This window comes from Limulus polyphemus, unplaced genomic scaffold, assembly GCF_000517525.1.
Source record: "Limulus polyphemus unplaced genomic scaffold, Limulus_polyphemus-2.1.2 Scaffold1000, whole genome shotgun sequence".
Lineage (NCBI taxonomy): Eukaryota > Metazoa > Arthropoda > Merostomata > Xiphosura > Limulidae > Limulus > Limulus polyphemus.
The window spans coordinates 197,397-217,363 of record NW_013666610.1 but is presented as its reverse complement, the minus strand read 5'-3'; the positions used below and the strand labels follow the sequence as shown (position 1 = coordinate 217,363).

At 31.6% G+C, this 19,967-nt stretch overlaps 1 protein-coding gene across 1 annotated transcript in view; it reads right to left on the bottom strand.

The window, feature by feature from the left end:
• Positions 1 to 19,967, bottom strand: part of LOC106461622 (transmembrane and TPR repeat-containing protein 4-like) — a 54,105-nt gene that overhangs the window by 5,041 nt on the left and 29,097 nt on the right. The window contains exons 8-16 of the mRNA XM_013921460.2: positions 15,301 to 15,503; positions 14,492 to 14,666; positions 10,970 to 11,029; positions 9,686 to 9,757; positions 7,029 to 7,108; positions 6,301 to 6,408; positions 4,253 to 4,394; positions 2,907 to 3,021; positions 827 to 1,009 (exon numbers count right to left, since the gene is read on the bottom strand). Coding sequence (XP_013776914.1) covers positions 827 to 1,009; positions 2,907 to 3,021; positions 4,253 to 4,394; positions 6,301 to 6,408; positions 7,029 to 7,108; positions 9,686 to 9,757; positions 10,970 to 11,029; positions 14,492 to 14,666; positions 15,301 to 15,503 — 1,138 coding nt within the window. The remainder of the gene's footprint in view (positions 1 to 826; positions 1,010 to 2,906; positions 3,022 to 4,252; positions 4,395 to 6,300; positions 6,409 to 7,028; positions 7,109 to 9,685; positions 9,758 to 10,969; positions 11,030 to 14,491; positions 14,667 to 15,300; positions 15,504 to 19,967) is intronic.

Here is a 19,967-nt window from a genome sequence, read left to right as displayed (position 1 = left end):
GGAAAGGAACATAATCAATAACACTGACCTGTGAACTCTTGAGTTACTCTTAACTGAATAATGAGATATAACCTTAAAGTACAGCAGAATGTGAACCATTAGGTTATGCCCAGTGGAGTATTAATAAAAAGTACATTCCTTGTTATCCACAGATATCCACATCATTATAAACATCAAATGTAAACTGAATATATAAGTTTATTGATCTCATTGATTTTTTGTAGCTTATGGACTTCAAATAGGCAACAGCAGTTTAAAAAGTTTAAGTTTATTCTAAAAGAACCATCTTAATGAGAGCTACTAAGTTGAAAAGGGCAAATCTTTCAGAACTGAAGCTACATAAGTTGATACAAATTTTTACTTCACTTAACAAATCTATGCTTCATAGATAAGCTCAAAAAATAAATTTATTAGTTGATATGTTTTAATTATACCTATATAATTATTCTAATCACATAAACTTCCATAGTGGTTTCTCAACATACTAGACTTTAAATTCGATGACGAGGAACACACTTTGAGACTAATAATGCTTGGAGATGGCTTGAATGGGTAATGAATGGATGATGACAAAACCTTGTCAAAACGTTGTACATTTGCTGTTATGTTAAATTTAAAAGTTCTTCTTCATTACCCATTCAAGCCGTCTCCAAGCATTAATACTAGACTTTAATTCAATAGTAAATATTTGTGCATTTGTTAAAAACACTAACAAAAAACATTAGTACAGTTTTATTCTAATATTTGATTACAAAGTTCATGACAGCATTTTAAAATTGAAACATGTTTTCATCTAATCTGTTTTTCAACAACTTCATTCACTTACCTAGGTTAGTGTAGTAAGAGGGATTGTTCTTGTTGAGCTTGATGGCATGCAAAAAATGCCATTCAGATTCCTGGTATTTTCCAATTTTTCCAAGAGTATTGGCAAGGTTGAAATGTAGTGAGCTTTCTTCTGGCAAGTACCGTAGAGCCTCACGGGCTAGGGATTCAGCTTTACTTAAATCACCTGATTAATAAAAGTTGTGGTGATAACTAAGGTATTGACTATTTTTTAAATAAAACCTTGAAACTGTGTTTACTAGGTATGGACTTTTCTGTTCCTAAAGTGTCAATTAATATCAATTAGACAATATCTTTCTTCCTCTCTTTTTAAAATATGAAAAGTTGTAATTTGTCATTGAAGAAGTAATACATAGTCAACTGAATTACATGAAAAGCTCCAAAACAAATTTACAAAACTATTAATGCATATCAAGTAGCATCCAAGATCAAACCCTATCAGATTTAGTTATCTATTTTATCACCTAAATAAACCATAACAATAATTAGAATGCACGACACAGACTATTTAATGTTAAAGTAAGATAGTCGGTTCGAAGAATTACTTAAACTTGCTCTCAAGGATAATCACTTTGTCTTCAATGGTCAGTCATATGACCAAATGGATGGCATGGCAATGGAGTCATCCTTAGGGCCAACTCTAGTTAACATATTCCTTTGTTACTCAGATAGTTTACAGTTTTAAATTTGAAAGAGGGAAGTTCTTAAGACATGTTAAAAAATTTCTTTGCTTCAGAATTATTCTCATAATATTTATGTATCCAGTATTCAAGTCAAAGCAGAATACATCAGAATGCTGTTTCAGCACTTATTTTGGTATTCACAATGGCATTCCAGCATATTTTAGGAACTTTTTTTCTTAACAATAAATACAAATCTTTTAACAGCAATCTATGCTTGAATTTGACCACAAATGTGAAAATGTAACAAACAATATCCCTTTATTCTGCAATGTTGTGACAGCATGAGCATGGTTATGTCAGCAGTCATGGTTCATCATCCTCTTAGCAGACTCATGAACGAAAAACGTTGAGTCTTTTTAAAATAAAGCTTTTTTTTACTTTGCATTATATCTAATTGTTATGTTTGATAAAAAGTATTCAGATACTGTCTTACTTTCCTGTTATTAACAAGAAGTCTAAAAACACCTTTAACAGGTAAGTTTCATTTCCATATTTTTATTTTTCTAACAGCCCAGACTGACTAACTGTTAAATAAATAACAAAGTCATACACAAACTAACATACTCTAAATGATTTGGTGCACATATTTAAAAAACATAAACTTACATATAAAAAAGCTAGTAGAAACAAGACCTTATGTATTAAATGGGTTATTCAGGAAGACACAAGGATATGCAAAGAAATATTTTCCTAAATTAATGTTGTAAAAAATACATTTTATATAGCAGACCAAGTTCACAGATATAAGGATATATGTGTGGTAGACATTCATTAAACCCCAAAAAAAGGGTCTAATTACAGAATTTCTTCACAAAGTCAGAGAATAATCTAGTATGGATACGACTATAATGGCCTTTAGTTACATCACAGTATAGTTTTAGAGACATCTATGTGTATGTAGTGTTCAACCCTGGGCCATAATAAGTTGAGTCCAAATGATAAATATGCATTCAAAAAAAGTTTCATGAAATATCAAAAAAGTATTCATTGAAAACTTTACAAAACAAATTACTTAATATTTTTTGAAACACCATTATGACAAAGAGATTAAGCAATTTCAAATTATATCTAACTAGACAAAATGTATCTTTATTGAAAAATAAGCCTCTAATTTACACAGTCATGATACAGGCATTATATAACATATCCTTCCACTATTATCTTCCAAATTATCTTACTAGAACATTCAACGTAGAATATAGACATGTGACATACTTATTACATTATACTGAGTTTTGACACATCTCTATAAATAATTTGTTTATTGAGAAAATGAAAGAATATTGTGTTATAAAGATGCATGCTTATAAATTATTTGTTACTTTCATTTTAAATGAAATTATGATGAAAGTTTTGTGTTATATGGGCAGTTGCTTTTACCTGTACTGTCGAGCATGATAATCATGTTGTTCCAAGCCACCAGGTGTGATGGACGAAGAGAAGTTGCATTTTTCCAAGCCTGATATGCATCGTTGTATCTTTTCTGGTCCAAATACTTTATGGAAAGTAAAATGATGAAGTTTAATGAACCATAGCAAATTAATACTGCATATAAAAATTCTAAATTTTCAACATATTAGTCAAGTATATAAAATTTGATCTAAGTTTGGTTCTATTGCTTAGTACTACAAAATATTTAATAGTGACAAAAGAGAGAAAATTAATATCTCATTTCTAAAACTATACAAATGGAGGAAACCACAAATGATAAAAATAGATTTCATATATGAAGTTAATATATCCAAACTTAGTTTTAAAATTAACACACAAGGGAAGTTGAAACATTTGAAGCAGTTTTATCAAAAATTTCAAAATCTGACACTAAGTAAGTAATATTATGATCATCAACATCTAAACATAATTCATGCACTTTCTACACCAACAAACCATTCTTGAATTGTATGAAGACACCATCAGATTAAGGTAAATACTTCTGAAGAGGGAAACCAGGGTATCCCAAAATGTATTAGATCCTTTATATGAAAAGTAGTGTTTTAATTCACACTTTATAGTATTGTTTTTGCATCTTAGTTTCATATATCTGAACAAAAAGTAACCTATATATCCATATACATTAATTCTAACAGCTGTGATTCTTTCAACATAAATTGTTCAAATTGTAACAACAGTCTCTTGTATTGTTTATGAGTATTTAACAAAGTGTAGTAGAGCAGTATTTACCAAATTAATATTCTGAAGAGCAAATACTTGCCACATGAATACACCACATCTCTGGAAAATGCCTATGGTGGATCAAGCCAGCTATAAAATTTATCTAGCTTTTAAAAATATATTCTCTACAAGATTGGAGCTTCAGTAATGTTTTTGAATCATTGAATTTGTGTTAACTGTTGGGTATATTTTACATACTCCAAGAGAAATGCACAAAGTATCTATCTTGCAACAAAAGTTTGACTGTTGTCTTTTGTTCATCAAGAGAACATATCGAGCTATCTCAATTGAATGATCTGAGTAACTATGGGTTCCATTAGTAAATTTTACAATTCTGCCTGAAGTGTACCTTATTTGTAAAGCATTTGAATACATCTTGAGAATTTATCAAACTGTCTTATTCAAACCTACAGATTGTAAAATATTAGTTATGGTTCCAGAGAACAACAAAAATTTCCTAAGTTGTAGCTACAGTTTAAAAAGAAATGTTTTTATATTTCTTAAAAACTCATTGATGCTCTTAGAAAATGTTTATTATGCCTTAAAGAACTTACCAAATTGCCTAAGTTATAATAACAGTCTGGATAACGTCTTCTATGTTTCAAAGCAATCAAATAACTCCTTTCTGCTTCCTTAATTTTCCCAAGACTTGACTGAACAATACCCAAGTTCATCCACGCTGCAGCAAAATCAGCCCTACAGAAATACAAACACATTATTCCCTATGTTTATTCATTACATATTGTATAAAAGAAAAATACACTTTTGTATCTATAAATTTCAATCATACAGCTATATATATATATTCCCATTAGAAATTAATGGATAATGAGCAATTTTCTTTCCTTCTTTAGGTTAGAACCTCATTATACATATCTTGGTTTTTGTTTTTATACCCTTTCATCATTGTCCTATAAATGCGTGAGTTAATTGGCTACATACATTTGATGTAACTTACTGTATTAGCACTATTTAATTGTACATACATACATTAAGGTGGTCCTAATTTGCGGGTAACCTTTTAGGCTGAAGATTCTAAACTCTCACCACATCATTCTGTTCCAGTGTACCAAAAAAAAAACTTCAACTTCATCCATTTTGGACCATATTTAGAGGTTGCTCAGTGAGGTTGAAGTTACAGACTAAAGTGATCAGATACCTTGTGCATAATATGAAATAAGAACAATTTTGTTACGTATTATAAATGATTTATTAAAAGTATATTATTACTTTATTGCATGTACAATAGTATAATTACATAATTATATGATTTTTATATGATATTGGTTTGGCTAGTCACTTTTGCACTGTTATTGTTTCATTTTTTGCTATTAGGAAAGCATCTTCTATGATTCTGCACAACTTAAAGGAGGAATTGTTTCTGTTCTTCTTTCTTTATTATAATGGCATTATACTCCTCAATAAGGGCCATCCTTTCTGAGCTCCCATGACTTGGGAGTCATAATCCAGAAAACCAGATGGATTTTTGAGGCACGTGAAAAAGTCTGTTGTGTTTTGACAAAAATCTTTCATTGACATGTCCTTAGACTTTCTGATATTCAGCAGGAAGTAATTTGGAGGTTCTTCTCATTTAATACCTTTACCAATGCTCATGTTGTCTCTGTGAATAAAGCTGTATCAAAGAATGCCAAACCAACGAGTTCCTCGTTGAGATACCATAATGTCCAGCAAATGTTTGACAGGAAGATTTTGAAAAAGCAGAATTCACCTTCTTATACTTAAAAAGATATTGCAGGAAGATACGATCATTGCAAAGAGCAGAAATGGCATCAGTAGCAGTGAACCATACCCTAAGATAGATTCAAACGACAAAGTTGTAGATGTCACAAAGTTCTTTTTCGTCACGGCCAGTGAGCTTAAACTGTCCCATAAACATCCAGATCTTGAGGGCTTATAATGCCTTGACCATCCATCATGCACGATGTAGTGCTCCAGGTGCTATAAGTCACACTCCACGAGGATAGATGCCACCAGGAAAGATTATGGCTAGTTCATGAATATCTCAATAACAACCTCTAAGTTGGCTTACCAGAAGTCATTGTTCATAATTTCCTCTATGGCTTCTGCTATTTCATCATGATCAACTGCAGTTTCAAAATATTGCAAGAATCTACTGAAAATTGCAATGCCTGGACCAGAGGAAAGCCCCATACAGTCTTCGAAAACACATGCTAGGACAAGTTCTAAGATAAGATAACATGGATTATTTATATATGGAATGTTCGTGAACATTATGAATAAAGTGGAATAGTTTGGAATATCCCAAAATATGCTACAATATTCCATAATGCACTAGACTATTCTGAAACATTCTAAAATATTCAGAAAAGGCAGATATAATGCAAGTTACAAGGTAAAATTTCAACTACCTTGACCAACCTTTAAATGTTACTCAATATGTATAAAACTTGGTGTGAATTACTTAGATATTGGAACAAAATGAGGGGGTAAGAGTGTTGCAAATCAAAACTTCAAAAATAAGGACCACCTTAATATACATCAGTACATAAATATATTCATTTTTTTTTTGTAAGTATCACGTGTTCAGTACAGTTACAGAGTAAAGAAAAGTTCTGTGCACCTGATGTGTATAGCCTTTAGAAGAAGCTTCTCAGCACTTTTCAATTGTCCCATGTCTTTCAGAATATTTGCAAGATTATTCATGGCTTGGTCATAACTTGGGTTAAGCCTGCAAAAAAATTATACTAAATTACACTGGTTCACAGCATCTGCTAGGTAAAATCAAGTTCAAGTCCATTAACATTTTAGTCAAAGATGTCAGAAAAAACAATTATTTTTATGCAATTTGTTATATTTATATTTTACAATATCACCTAACAAAACATCAAGTTGACACTTATGAAAAAAAACAAAAAAAAACAGTTTCTTGAATGAATACATTATTATGTTTAAAGAACATGAGAAAGTTTAGATGGCTGAAAGCAAACAAATGTTGACAATTATAAAAGAAAAAGTTATCGATGAAAGTTTTTAGATGTCAATTTCGGAAACTACAAAATAGACAAGTCTTTCTGTTTTTGCTTGAGAAATTTTTATTATTGTAAATTTAGAAAATACAAAGTATCTAAGATTTTAATGAATTTAAGTTTGAAAAACTATAAATATGAAGAGATTTTATTTTGTTAATTCCAGGAACTATTGATTCAAAGAAGGGTAAATGGTTTAAATATTTAGTTTACTGTTTTTTTAGATCATTATTTTTACAATGGTGACATATTTGTATGTCTCAGAAATAGAATAGTTGGACTCCTTGTATCTCACTTTAGTTATCATTTGGTTATGTTTTACCTGATGGCTTCTTGGTATTCTTTTACAGCCAATTCTCTGTCACCATGATCTGCAGAATTCTTGGCAATGTTGTAATGAACCTACAAAGAAATTAATGTTTGTGTTAAAGCCTAAACTAAGCATGAATACTTACGACAGAAGTGAAAAATCTTTGAACTTTGTTTTCCAACTAAGAGGAAAATGTATTACCTTTAAACTTAATGCATTATTACAGCTTTAGTTCTTAGAAAGTATAAACTATATTAGGAAAATAAACATTCTTAGTGATTACAAACTATAAATCACTCACTAAACACTAACAGTACTCACAAAGTAAAAATCATAAGGTACAAATCACTGCTTGGACATTAACAAACTTAGTATAAATTTCAACAAAAACACTTTTGTTAGAAATCAAAGATACAGGCTATAATGAAAACTGCAAGATCAGACTTGAAAAATTTCTTAAATGACCAAGGAGCTATTAAAATTCTTTGCTTTGGCACTTTGTATCTTCAATAATACAATGGCAGTTGTGTACTTGTATGTCTAGACTATAAGATGCTTACATAACCTTTTGATTCGTGCATTTCATAGTTCACTGAATAAATGCTGTTGAAAAAAGTAATAAATTTCTTCAATCCCTGAAAGGTGTCACACCCACCTTCAACATATTTGTTGGAGCTTTGTAGCCTACATGTAGATGTCACATACACATGTATTATCATTAGAAAGAGATCATTTTACATTATAATCTAATAACGGTTATATTGAAATTGGCACACAGTTGTTGTCACAGAGTACAAGTAACTGACTGCAGTATTGTTGGCTGCTTGATTGACTACAGCACTTACGGTTGTTTCTTGCCTAAATTTAGTACAGTTAGAGATACAGTTTAAATTGTATTTAGGTCGTTGTCATGATATAAAAGACAGTTTAATTTATTTTTGTGAGTGAATATTTTATTATTGTTTAGTTTTTGTTATAATAAGATTTAAAAGCAGACAACTGTAGGAAGTTTTGTTAATAATTCATTGATGTTGAGATTATCGAACATCATGTGCAATACACTGATGTCAAGAATATAGAAGGCAGACAGATGATCAAGTGATAAAGATATAAATAGAGTGAGATGAGCAGAAACTGCGGACAGATAATAGCAGAAGAAAGTAAAGTTACAAAAGGAAAAGATAACTACCGTATGTTTTTTTTTTCTATCTACTAATATTAATTATTTCATTACATGGTAATAGCTAGTTAGTGATATGGTAGAAAAAATGAAAAGTAAAATATAAACATTTCCCTTAAAAACTTCTTATACTCATTTAGAAGACTCTAGAGGTTATGCAAATGAAATATGAAAACTATAAGATGAAGAAAAGTATTTTTTATACTTAAAATGAAAATCACCTTACACTCAAAGTATTTTAATAACTTGAGTGCAAATAACTACTATAGATAAATATAATTTTCATTAGAAATATGTAATTATAATAATAATGTCATTCTTTGTGTGCAAAATACTTATAAACTTTAACACAATATTACAAAGTTTTGTGAGGAATGCTCAGAGTTACTGTATGTTTTTTGCATAAATGTCCATCTCCAGTCAAGGCAATACAAATTGTATCAGTCTGAGGTAAAAGAGTTAACACAACCATAATATTATGAAAACTGTATCCTACTTTATATATCATTGTTAGTTATATATAACTACACCAGTACATCATACAAACAAGAAGTTTAGTGACTTATGAGCTTAAGGCAACAATGTGCAGCATTATAAATATTAAATAATCTTTATATTATTGTGTGATGCTTATACTGTTTTTGCTTTTACTTAAATTATACTAAAATAATTGAGACAAGATTGCAAAAACTGAGAAGGATACCAGCTACTGGTTTTACCTTGAACAGCTTTAACTTTATTTTTGTATGGTGTTTCAGCAAATGTTTGATTGTAAATAGTGTTATATACATACATCAGACTTTGATAAAGATAAACATACCACATTCTCGTATTTAGTAGTTTTGTATACAGAAAGTTAAATTCACTTTATAAGGAATATTTGCACATGCTAATACAATGGTGTATTGTGTAGATGTGAGATGGATGATGTCTTTAGGATCTATACACTTGGTTCCATACATATTTATTGCTATTCAACACATAGTAACACCAGAATAAACTTATTACTAGAGAGCTACGTTACATCTCTTTCTGAAGAAGAATCCATAGACAAAATGGAAAAAGACATATAACAGAGCCACTAGAACAGAAACAGACACTGAATTCACACCCCAAGCTAATCTGAAACAACATCTTTCAACCCATAAACTTAATACTCATGAAGTATAAATTTCCACACGGGCACCACAACAACCATGCAGTCACAAAGCATAAATAACCACTACGATTTAATTATTCATATAGTAAACATTACTACCTGGACACTAAATTACGTGACCATGTTTTATAAAAGAAATTTGTTTTTATTTTTATCAGTGCAAACACACAAATGCTCATTTAATTATTACATTTAGAATTTTATTTTCCTAAAATATAAATATTATTACTATTCTGCAACAAACTACACACTTTTTTCACAATGTACAATTCCTATCTATAAATTAGCTCACTTCCAACAAAATATACTACAAAAAGATTTAGTTCATACCTTTGCATTCAATGGACAAACTTTAAGACCAGATTTGAATAGAACTTCCTCATTTTTCCATTCTGAACTTCTCTAAATATAAACAGTATAAACTCAATATCAAATAAATAAGGCTATAACTGGTAAATTTTGCTAGCAATTTTCTTTAAGTATTAAGTAGAAAATTTAGTTTAAATATGTGTTTAAAATATTTACTTAAAGGATGGAATTTATCAAAACATTAAAAAAAATAGAGCAGTGTCATAAATCATTTTTCTAGTTTCTTATTTTTATTTTTTGACATATTATATAATATCAAAATATATAAGTGTTAGTTGTTAAATTTCTTTTTGTTCAATAATGTTTCATGTTTCTTGGATCTGGTTTCTTTATTTTTGATCTATGACACATCAGTTACAAAGTAAAGGAACCTAACGATATTGTTAATTTGTGCATTTCGATAAAAAAATTACCTGGTACCTCTCCTTTACCTTTCTTCTTATCTTTTATTTATATAATATGGGAAGTTTCATTAATTTACTGATTGCATTTGTTTATTATATGTGTATGAAAATATAGTGATCTACTGTACCTAATGATGACATTAACTATAACTGTATTATATTATATGACGTATCATTAACACAAAACAGTCTAATTCTATACTTTTGTTCTACATGCTTCTGGTGAAGTTTTTACATACACAGATTTTATTCTTTGGTTACCATATATAATACCAAGCAATATCCAGCACAGTGCCCTGAAAAATGTATTTATATATACACAGAGGTATGTGATTTGTTTCAATAGTGCATGTCAGATACAAACTATTTGTTTTTTTTCTCCATATGCATATCTCAGCTTCAGTTCATGTCAACAAATCAGACCATAATTTTTCAATTCAAAATTAATTTCATTTCAAATGCAGAACTGTTTTCGTGTTCTTACCAACCACACTTTATATAACACAATATAGGCATTTTGTTTGATAAGAATTAATAAAAAGCATTATGATTTGCTTCCAACGTGTAGAAAGTTGCAGAAATAAGCTGAATCTTAAAAACACAATTTTATAGGATTTGGTGTAAAATGTTAATTAAAAATGTATTACATTATTTTTATTATTTTGTTGCAGTGTCATCAACAAATTTCATTTACAATATCATATACCTTGAGAAGAAAGTAATAAAAATAGTACCAGTACAATTATAGGAAAATAAAAGAATAATAATTATTTAATATAAATATATATTAAACCAAATATCTGTTTTCATACATTCTTTAATTTCAATACTGTTACAATACCTGAAGGCTCTTGACAACAAAACACCCAACAAGGACAATTATACAAATGTGCAGGTATACCTACGATAAAGAGAATTATTCAATAGAAGTTATTATTTAAAAAGAAATTTCTTCTTGAATATTTTTCAAATCTTGTTTAACTAAGAATACATATAATCACTATGAACAGTATTTTAGTCCTTAAGACTTCCTACTTAATTTCATTATGTGCACAAAACTGGTAATTCCATATATCATGCACTAAATTAATTTAAAACCAATAAAAAAAAGAAAGAGTAAAGATAAAACCAATAAGTTGCAAAATACTGTATCATTCTGTTCATTCTTCAGTAAATTTAACTTTCAAGCCCAATAACAAAAATATTTATGCTATTAATTTCCCATATATGACTGAAAGTTAACATTTTTCTACACTAAAAATGTATTTCCAGTAGATTCTTACCTCATCGCACATAATAGCTTTTCTTTAACTTGTACTGCCCTCTACATGCACAAATGTTTTCTCATCACTAGCCTTGATACTCCCATCTACCCTTACATGATTTCACATGAGGAAGCTGTATAATAGCATGCAAATGAGCATGTGACAACCCTCTACCAATAGGATTACAATACAACTCCTACCACAGCTGACTTCCTCTATGCAACTTAGCTCAACTTCCCCTCGAGATTGAGCAACATAAAAAGTAAAGACATTGGAAGTGTAAATGGAGGTAAGAATCTACCAGAAAAAAATTTCAACACAGGAAAATGTTAACTTCCAATACGATAATAATAAGCTCACATAATGGCTAGAATCCCACACTGACCTAATGGAGGGATCAGTGTAACATTACCTAGATAAGCCCCTTCAGAAAGTGCCCAAAGGAAGACACACCCATGAAAGACCACACCACTTCTGAGCCAAGTATACTCTTCACCAATGAAAATGATGTGTCACAATAAGGGTGGAAGCAGAAGAGGAACACCATAAATTAAATGAAGGGATCACTGGTGTACAGTGGCTAGGGTGTGGTAGACCATGAGAGAGTTTGACCTCAACCAACACCAACAATACCGTGATATGAATATCTATTCCATGGTAGGAAGAGGGTCCCCTATCATTCTTCTTGAACTAGAAAACTGGAAGGGAAGAAGATCTTCCATTTCAAAGACCTGCATGTCCAACATTAGAATGAGAATAAAGGAGAGAAATAGGATAGAAAGCTAATTTTTCCTCACATGTGGGCAAAGCTATGGGTAGGAAAGACTGACCCGGGTAGAAGATAACATGGTACTTTGGATATAATGAGAGAGAGACATTAAGATTGAATAAATTCGAACGTTTATGTCTACATGCCAAGAGGAGGAGGAAAAAGGTTTCTAAGGAGAGATGATACAAGAAACAGGAAGACGTGGGCTCAAAGGGAGAAAGTGTGAGGATCGAGGATGACACCAAGGTTCCAATCAGGGAGGGCAGTAGGATGATAAAGCGGAAGGAATGAAACAAAAGGGTGAGGACCAGAGAAGTGAAAACTTGGCAAAACCTGGTGAAATGGAAAATGACTGACAATGCCATACTATAACCACCAATAGTGGATACCGACAGCCCCTTGTCAAAAAACCAGGTAAGGAAGGAAATCAAATGCAGGAGAAGAGGACAGGACAGATGAAAACCATGATGATAAGACCATCAGCAGTAGAGATACCACTTACATTGGTAAACTGACTTGGAGGAAGGTTGCAGAGACTGGGAAATTAGGGAGGCAATCTGCAGGTGAAGTCTGGCCTATCTGGCAAGGAGACTCATGTAAAAGGAACCAGTAAAAGAGAAGAAGAAAAGGAATAAGACACAGGGATAGGTTCAAGAGGAGTTTGAGGAGGGTCTGGGGTAAAAGACTCCTACACAGTAGCAAAAGGCAAAAGCTTGGCCCTCCACCAGATCTATATTTACCACATAGTCACTGGGACTGCAGGGGCACAGAAAAAACTGGTAGTTAACCCTGAAGAGCTGTATAGCAGGAACTTTTAAAAGAGAGAAAGAAGATGTATGAGACACAGGAATAGGTTGAGAATGTTTAAACTAACAGGAAGCCAATGAATCAGGAAGGCCCCTAAGACATCTTGCCTGAAAGAGGGCACCATACACAAGTCCTGTAAGGGGTAAATGGACATGGGACAAAAGGACATCCCAATGCAAAATATCTCAACAACAAAGTAGTCATGTATGGGTGGAAGGGGACAATTTTGGCAGAGTGAAAAAATATCAGGGCACAAGACTCCAATGAAAACCCCTCAGGGGAACGATAAAAAGTCTCAAATAAAAGGTGAACTGAGGAAAGGGAATGAAGGAGGGAGGGAGGAAAGGTAAGGTGGATATGGGAAAACTGAGATTGGGAAAATGTGACTGAAGTATTGGGATCCAAACCCCACAAGGGCAGAAGAAAATGCAACTACAGTGAGTACAAAAAAAGAAATTCAGACTGATGGTAAGCCAAAGCATGGGCTTCCATATTACTTGGGGTTGAGGCATACTGACCCCAGAACATAACTGGTCCACAAATTTATTGGCATGAACCCCAATATCCAGTGAGGGTGGGGGAGAACAAGATTTTGGACTGAATATGTCTCCCTTAAAAAGGAAAGGAGAGGAGAGGAATAGAATGAAACAACAAACAAGGACAAAACATAACAAACCTAGTTGATCAATTCCGGGAAAGAAATGAAGGTTTGTGTACATCCACTGGAACTATATGTGACTGTGTGGCATAGGATGGGGGAAGTAAAAGGTTGTCAAGGTACCCCTGAACAAGGTACAACAGGATAATCTTTAGGTGAATCAGAAGCCTACTTGAAGGTAGCCAATGCCCAACAAACCAAAACTATAATGTCTTCTGCTGACAACTGCAGACCAGAACCCATTGTAAACAAAGTAAGGTTAACTGCAGTAGGAACAGCAGTAGATGTATCATTAAGCTCTGAATTCATGAGTGGAAATAGAAAAAAAATCCACACTGGGAGTTCCAAAAACAAAACAAAAAATACACACATAAACTTAAAAGACATATAATATTAATGTGTACAATTGAAAATTTAGAGAATTAAAGTGTATCAAACTATAAAAAACCTAAGTTCTAAAAAAAAACAAGCAAATGATTGGAATTCCATGGATAAAGCTAACAAAAACATATCTAAGCACTATGTGCCAATCAAGAAGTGAAGTTGAGCTAAGCTGTGTAGAGGGAATCAGTGTGCTAGAAGTTGTGTCGTATTCCTATTGGTGGAAGGTTGTCACCTGCTCATTTGCATGCTATAATATTGACCCTCACGTGAAAACACATGAAGGTAGATGGGAGTATCAAATCTAGTGGTGAGCAAAATATTTCTGCATATAGAGGCAGTACAAATTGAGAAAAGCTATTATGTGAGAGGAGGTAAGATATCATATTAGAAAAAGCATTTAGCATCATTATATCAAGTTTGTTTATAACACAAGGCCATTGTTATCCAAACTTATTATTCATTAATATTTTTTATACTTACACGATATTGCTCCATAGAAAAACACAGCTGTCGAAATCCTACCACTACTAACAAAGAGAACCCTAGGGACGGAATGTAAAGTACCCGTTCTGCAATAACAAATCCCACTCGGAAGAACAAGTTGGATGCAGGTAAAAAGGGAATAACAAGAAGGACGACAGACATTGTCACTAACCTATAAATAGAAAACATTCTGAAAACTAACAAGTTGGTTGGTTGTAATTAAACGTACCACAAGAAGTGAATGTTGTGCATATTCTTATTTAAGAATAATTATAGATGTATGTCTTTTTTTTTTATACACACATGTAAAATGATTAATTTAATTCTTAAGTAAAGCAAAGGGCTGCCATAAATGAATGGCACTATTTTTAACATAATAAAAAACAAAAGTTATAGTTCCTCGTCACCGAAAAAGTTATAAATGATGCTTACTATTAGGTACAACTTAAATATTATAACAGGCACATAAGATTTACTAAATACATACAATATACCTTAAAAATATATTCAGACAGTTATTATTGAATGGTTTCATATATGGAAACATGAAGAAAAGTATGTCACTAAATGGTTTTCATTACCTATTGAATATTCTATATACATATGCAAATTTGACAATATGAAAAAAAAAAGATAGTGCACTGTTGTGTGCTAGACTAATTAAGTCAGTAAGTCCTATGTCAATTCCAAAGATATCCAATTCAGTGTCAGAAGTGAGAATGATACTAAAAATTATTTCAATTTTAACAGCATTTTCAGAAAGCTATACAGGTAAGCACGTCATAAATTTTCTACTCTGGACTTACCTTCGGATCCTCCTATCTTCATGAGACAGACAACAATACAACAGGAAGGCTGCTGTCATCCAGAAAACAGCAACAGCAACTAGCCTGGGATCAGTCAATGAATGGATAAGAGGTATGCAGCCCATGGACCAATCAAAACAGAGCCAAAATGGATGAACTAACAGCCACCAGTTGAGAGAATACACATAATTGTAGTTCAACACCTTTACGTGAAACAAAGATATCATCAAGCATGTTAACATACACACTTATACCTTTAATGTCATAATAAAAAAAAACTATATAAATTAACAGTTTAAACAAATGTGCACATTATCATAGAGAATAAGTCTAATACACACCCTGTAGTCATAAGCTTTTATAAAAAAGGCTATTTCTTTTTTACCAAGTGCAAAATATTAAGTATTATTTTACATTTATATACTGCAGTGAGTGAGCTAGACTTAAAAGTAGTATCTGTCTAAAATTAAAATAAGATGTATAATTATCAAAATACTGAGTTTAGGTAGGTTTACAGCAGCAAATCACAAAACTACCATCCCACTAAAGTTAAGAACCTATACTTTTTATTTCTTTTCTACTTACAGTATATAATCTAAACTTTCCTAAATTCTAAAATGAATCTTTTTTGTTTCTTAATGTGCAATTTTTGAAAAGGGCTCAATTTTAAGGGTTGTCCAAGATGACTAAAAACTTCCTCGGATGATCAACTTAAATCCCCGTGTTGTCCGACGAACTACTAGTGCCCTGGAACAAACCCTTACTCAAAACAGCATCACAGTCTACTGTACACTTATCCATTCCCACACTCCACACATAATTGTGACACCAATACTCGACCAAAGTCATTGATAAATTCCCTAACTACGAACTCGAAAATTTAAACCTCCATAAAAATATCATTTGGTCTATTTTTTGTTAAAAAAGATTGTACAAGAGAAATGTTGGTACAATCCAACAAAAGGGGCTGAAAACATTAGTAAAAGTTTGCTTTTGTGATTGGATAATAATAATGTTTTAATCACTAAATCTTCTACTGTGGGCAGGCTGCACCTCTGTGCTGCTTTATGCATGTATATTTTGTACTGAGTTCAACTGAGCATGAATGGCTGTGTGTCATAACACAGTACAGTGTCTACAGCTCAGTTAGTTACAATACCACACATTGTATTGCAAGATGTTTGTACACAAATATATGGGTGGGTGGGAATTTGTAACAAAAATTAATGCCAATAACATGAATATTAAGTGAGATTAATTTCTAGTATAGATGCTTATGACAATAAAACTAACATGCCTGTTTCAAATTTTTACCAATAAACCTTAAGTATGAATTAAAATGATCAAATTTACAAAATCAAACTCAGAATTTTCATCATTGATCATCACAGTTGAAACACTGACTCCCTTTCGATTATGCACATAAAAGCCCAAGGCTAACGTTACACAAACACAATCAATCGAATCTAGGAAATACAGAAGGCTTAGCACTCATGAGAAAAGTGGTAAAATCTATGAATTAAACATAGCATAATAATGATAACTGGAGACAAAATTTTATCAAAGTTTCATCAGTATGAAGCAGAACAACAATAAATAAAATAATGCTAGCTTTGCCTCTCTCCAGGTCAATACAAACTACAAGCATGAACAATAATACATATCAGCAGTGTGTGTGTGTGTATATATACACATGCAGTGCAATGGTATTGTGTATGTACACTGGATTTCGCTTATTGCGGTCATGGATAATGTTATCAGAATTACCAAGTCCTGACCAAACATATAAAAATATATATAGGAAAAACATCATTTATTTTAATCAGCGCTTCGTTTTTTATCACTTTTAATCAGCTTAATCATCTCAAGGTCAAGCGACCCGAGGAAGGTTCACCATAAAACAGAGTGTGGCTAAGTTGTCATTAAGATCCCCCATGGTCTTGCATTTCCCTTCCATAATTACAATACAATTGTTTTAGTTCCTTCATGAAAGACAGTGCTCCACAAATTTAAATTTTTGTTAACTCTCTGTAATAATGAAAGAAGTGCATAAGAAACTTAAAGATCTAACCCTTAAAGAGAAAGTTGCATTTTAGAACATTATGATAAGTTACCAAAAATGGGGCAACGTAATGCAGCAGTGCAATAAAAAATCTCCCAACCTCTTTTGTGTAGAATTTTAAAAAAAAACTGAGCCGACATTGAGAAGAGCACAAAACAAAATGAAAATGTAAACTGTAAGAGAAAGTGCAGTGGAAAAGATGACCAGGTCAAATCAGCATTAAAACTTTGGTTTACTAATGTTTGTGAACAAGATGCTCATGTATGTGGATCAATGATATGGCAGAAAGCAGAAGAACGAGCTATGAAAATGGGAAAAGACAATTTTGTTGCAATGAACAGGTAGTTTAATCTTTGTAAAAAATGGGAAAACGTTGCATACAAATGCACACATGGTGAGCAAAAGGATGCTGATTTCTCAACAGAAGAAACTTGGCCAAAAATTATTGCAGAATATTCGCTTGATAACATTTAGAATGCAGATGAAACTGGGCTTTATTGATAGATGAAGAAAAAGCTGAAGCCCATAAAGCTGATAAATCTCCAACAAGAGCTGAAAGGCGAGAAGTGCTTTGAATTTTGCGACTTGCCGTACAGCACAGATCAAGAAAGATTCATAAACAGTATGAATATGAAAGCATTATTCATGAATTGCTCCAAAACAATAGTAGCCAGTCAACTTTGAATGAATTTTTAGAATTCTTATTTTAATTGTTTTTCCTTTCTTTAATTGTTTTTAAATATGTCAATAAATGTAAAAATCCAGCTTTCAAACTTTTAGGTGATATGTTTGCTACCCTATGTCAATAAACATTACTGTAACTGCTGAATTTTTATTTCATCGGTTAACGTTATCATTCAGTTATTGTTATCAATGCAACTGTGTCCAGAGGTGATCACAATAAGTGGCATCCAGTGTAATACGGTATATTAGCATATGTGATAGTTCTGATGCAAGTCTAGTCTTAGTACATGATGTATTTGGTGGGCAGATCAAGCTAATTATAATATTCTATTTCAAAGTTTTACAAGTCACTGACTGTTAGTTTCTTTAAGATACTATATAACATTACCATAGTTTGGACTTATTTTTTCCAAAGTAACAAAACTTCCTGGGAAATAATATATTAAAAATTAGTTGAATAAAGATGCAAAATTGCCAACTAAACATTAATTGTGCTTTTTGGAAATAAATAAGATGTAAACAAAATCAAAATTCTTGTAACTGGGTCTTTTTTATGGTCTTTGTACATCAATATTTTCGTAGTTGGATATTTTTTGAGGGTTTAGGTTATTATTGTTGTTTTTTTCTGGACAACCAATACAGCCTTCAGGACAAACTTTGATACAGGTTAGTTTGTCTCAAGAATAACCTGGAAATTTCCCTGTTTTTGAATGAAAAAAATTTTAACACAGAGTTTTACCAATGGGTGAGAGATAAACAACTGTTCTTTTCACTGTATAATGCATATGTACATATATTTAAGCATATTTGAATAATTAAGTTTATCAAATGTTTAACTTGGTCAGCCAACATTACAATTATTATTTCATAGTGACAATTTCTATATCTTAAAAGGATATCAAAAGTTTTTTAATTCAACTAAACAATGAATAACTGGATTATTGGAGGGAAAAAACATTTACTTTAGAATACAAGTCCAAAAAGAATTTCTAATTTAACACTTAACCCTACTAAGGGTCAAAGGGCACATTTGTAGATTTACATTCAACATTTCATTTAGCTATCATTTTATAAAAGTATGTCGATAAGTTTGGTATCAAATTGTAGATTATACATTAGACAGGTTCTTAATTTGAAACTAAATATTAAAAAAAAAAAAGCTAAATATCAATTTTTGTGTGTCATGTGGTACGTGGTCATCTGGGTTTGGTCAGATTACATTTTATGACGCCCACAATACAACGTCTGTAGTTTTGTACAAGTTATAAACTCAAATGTGTGATATTGGTAATCTAGAATATAAAATAAGAACCTCCTACCTTTTCTATTTGCTGAGAAATCACGATATTTAGTGAACCCACCATATTGGCTCCTTCCATCACTTTTTTATCTATGCCTACTTTTATATACCAATAACTTTATAATCAATCAAAAGCTTTATATTTATTCTACATAATTCTGTCAGTCTTCCTAAGTTACTTGTGAGAGAAATGCTCTTATATCATTGGAAAGTTTGAAGTATTGCTATTAAAGCTACTTTGTAAATAGAAATTATATTTTTAGACCCAAATACAATTTAGTTGTGAAGTCTGATAAACTAAAGTGGATTTTTGGGGTATTGGTATAGTAATTTATATTTTTTATGTATTCCAAAAATTATTAATATTTTTCCATTTCCACCCGTGAATTTGGATGAAGTTTAGCAAGTGTAGCTCACAAGTGCAAACAAGGACTTTGTAGCAACTTTGTTTTCCAAATATGTTTCATTTACTGTGTTATGTTTAAAGAAAAATAAGTGACATTTAAGTATTTATTTGAAAACAGTTATATATATACACATACATACATACACATACACACACACACACATACATACATACACATATACACACACACTCACATATGTAATGTATGGTAGTCA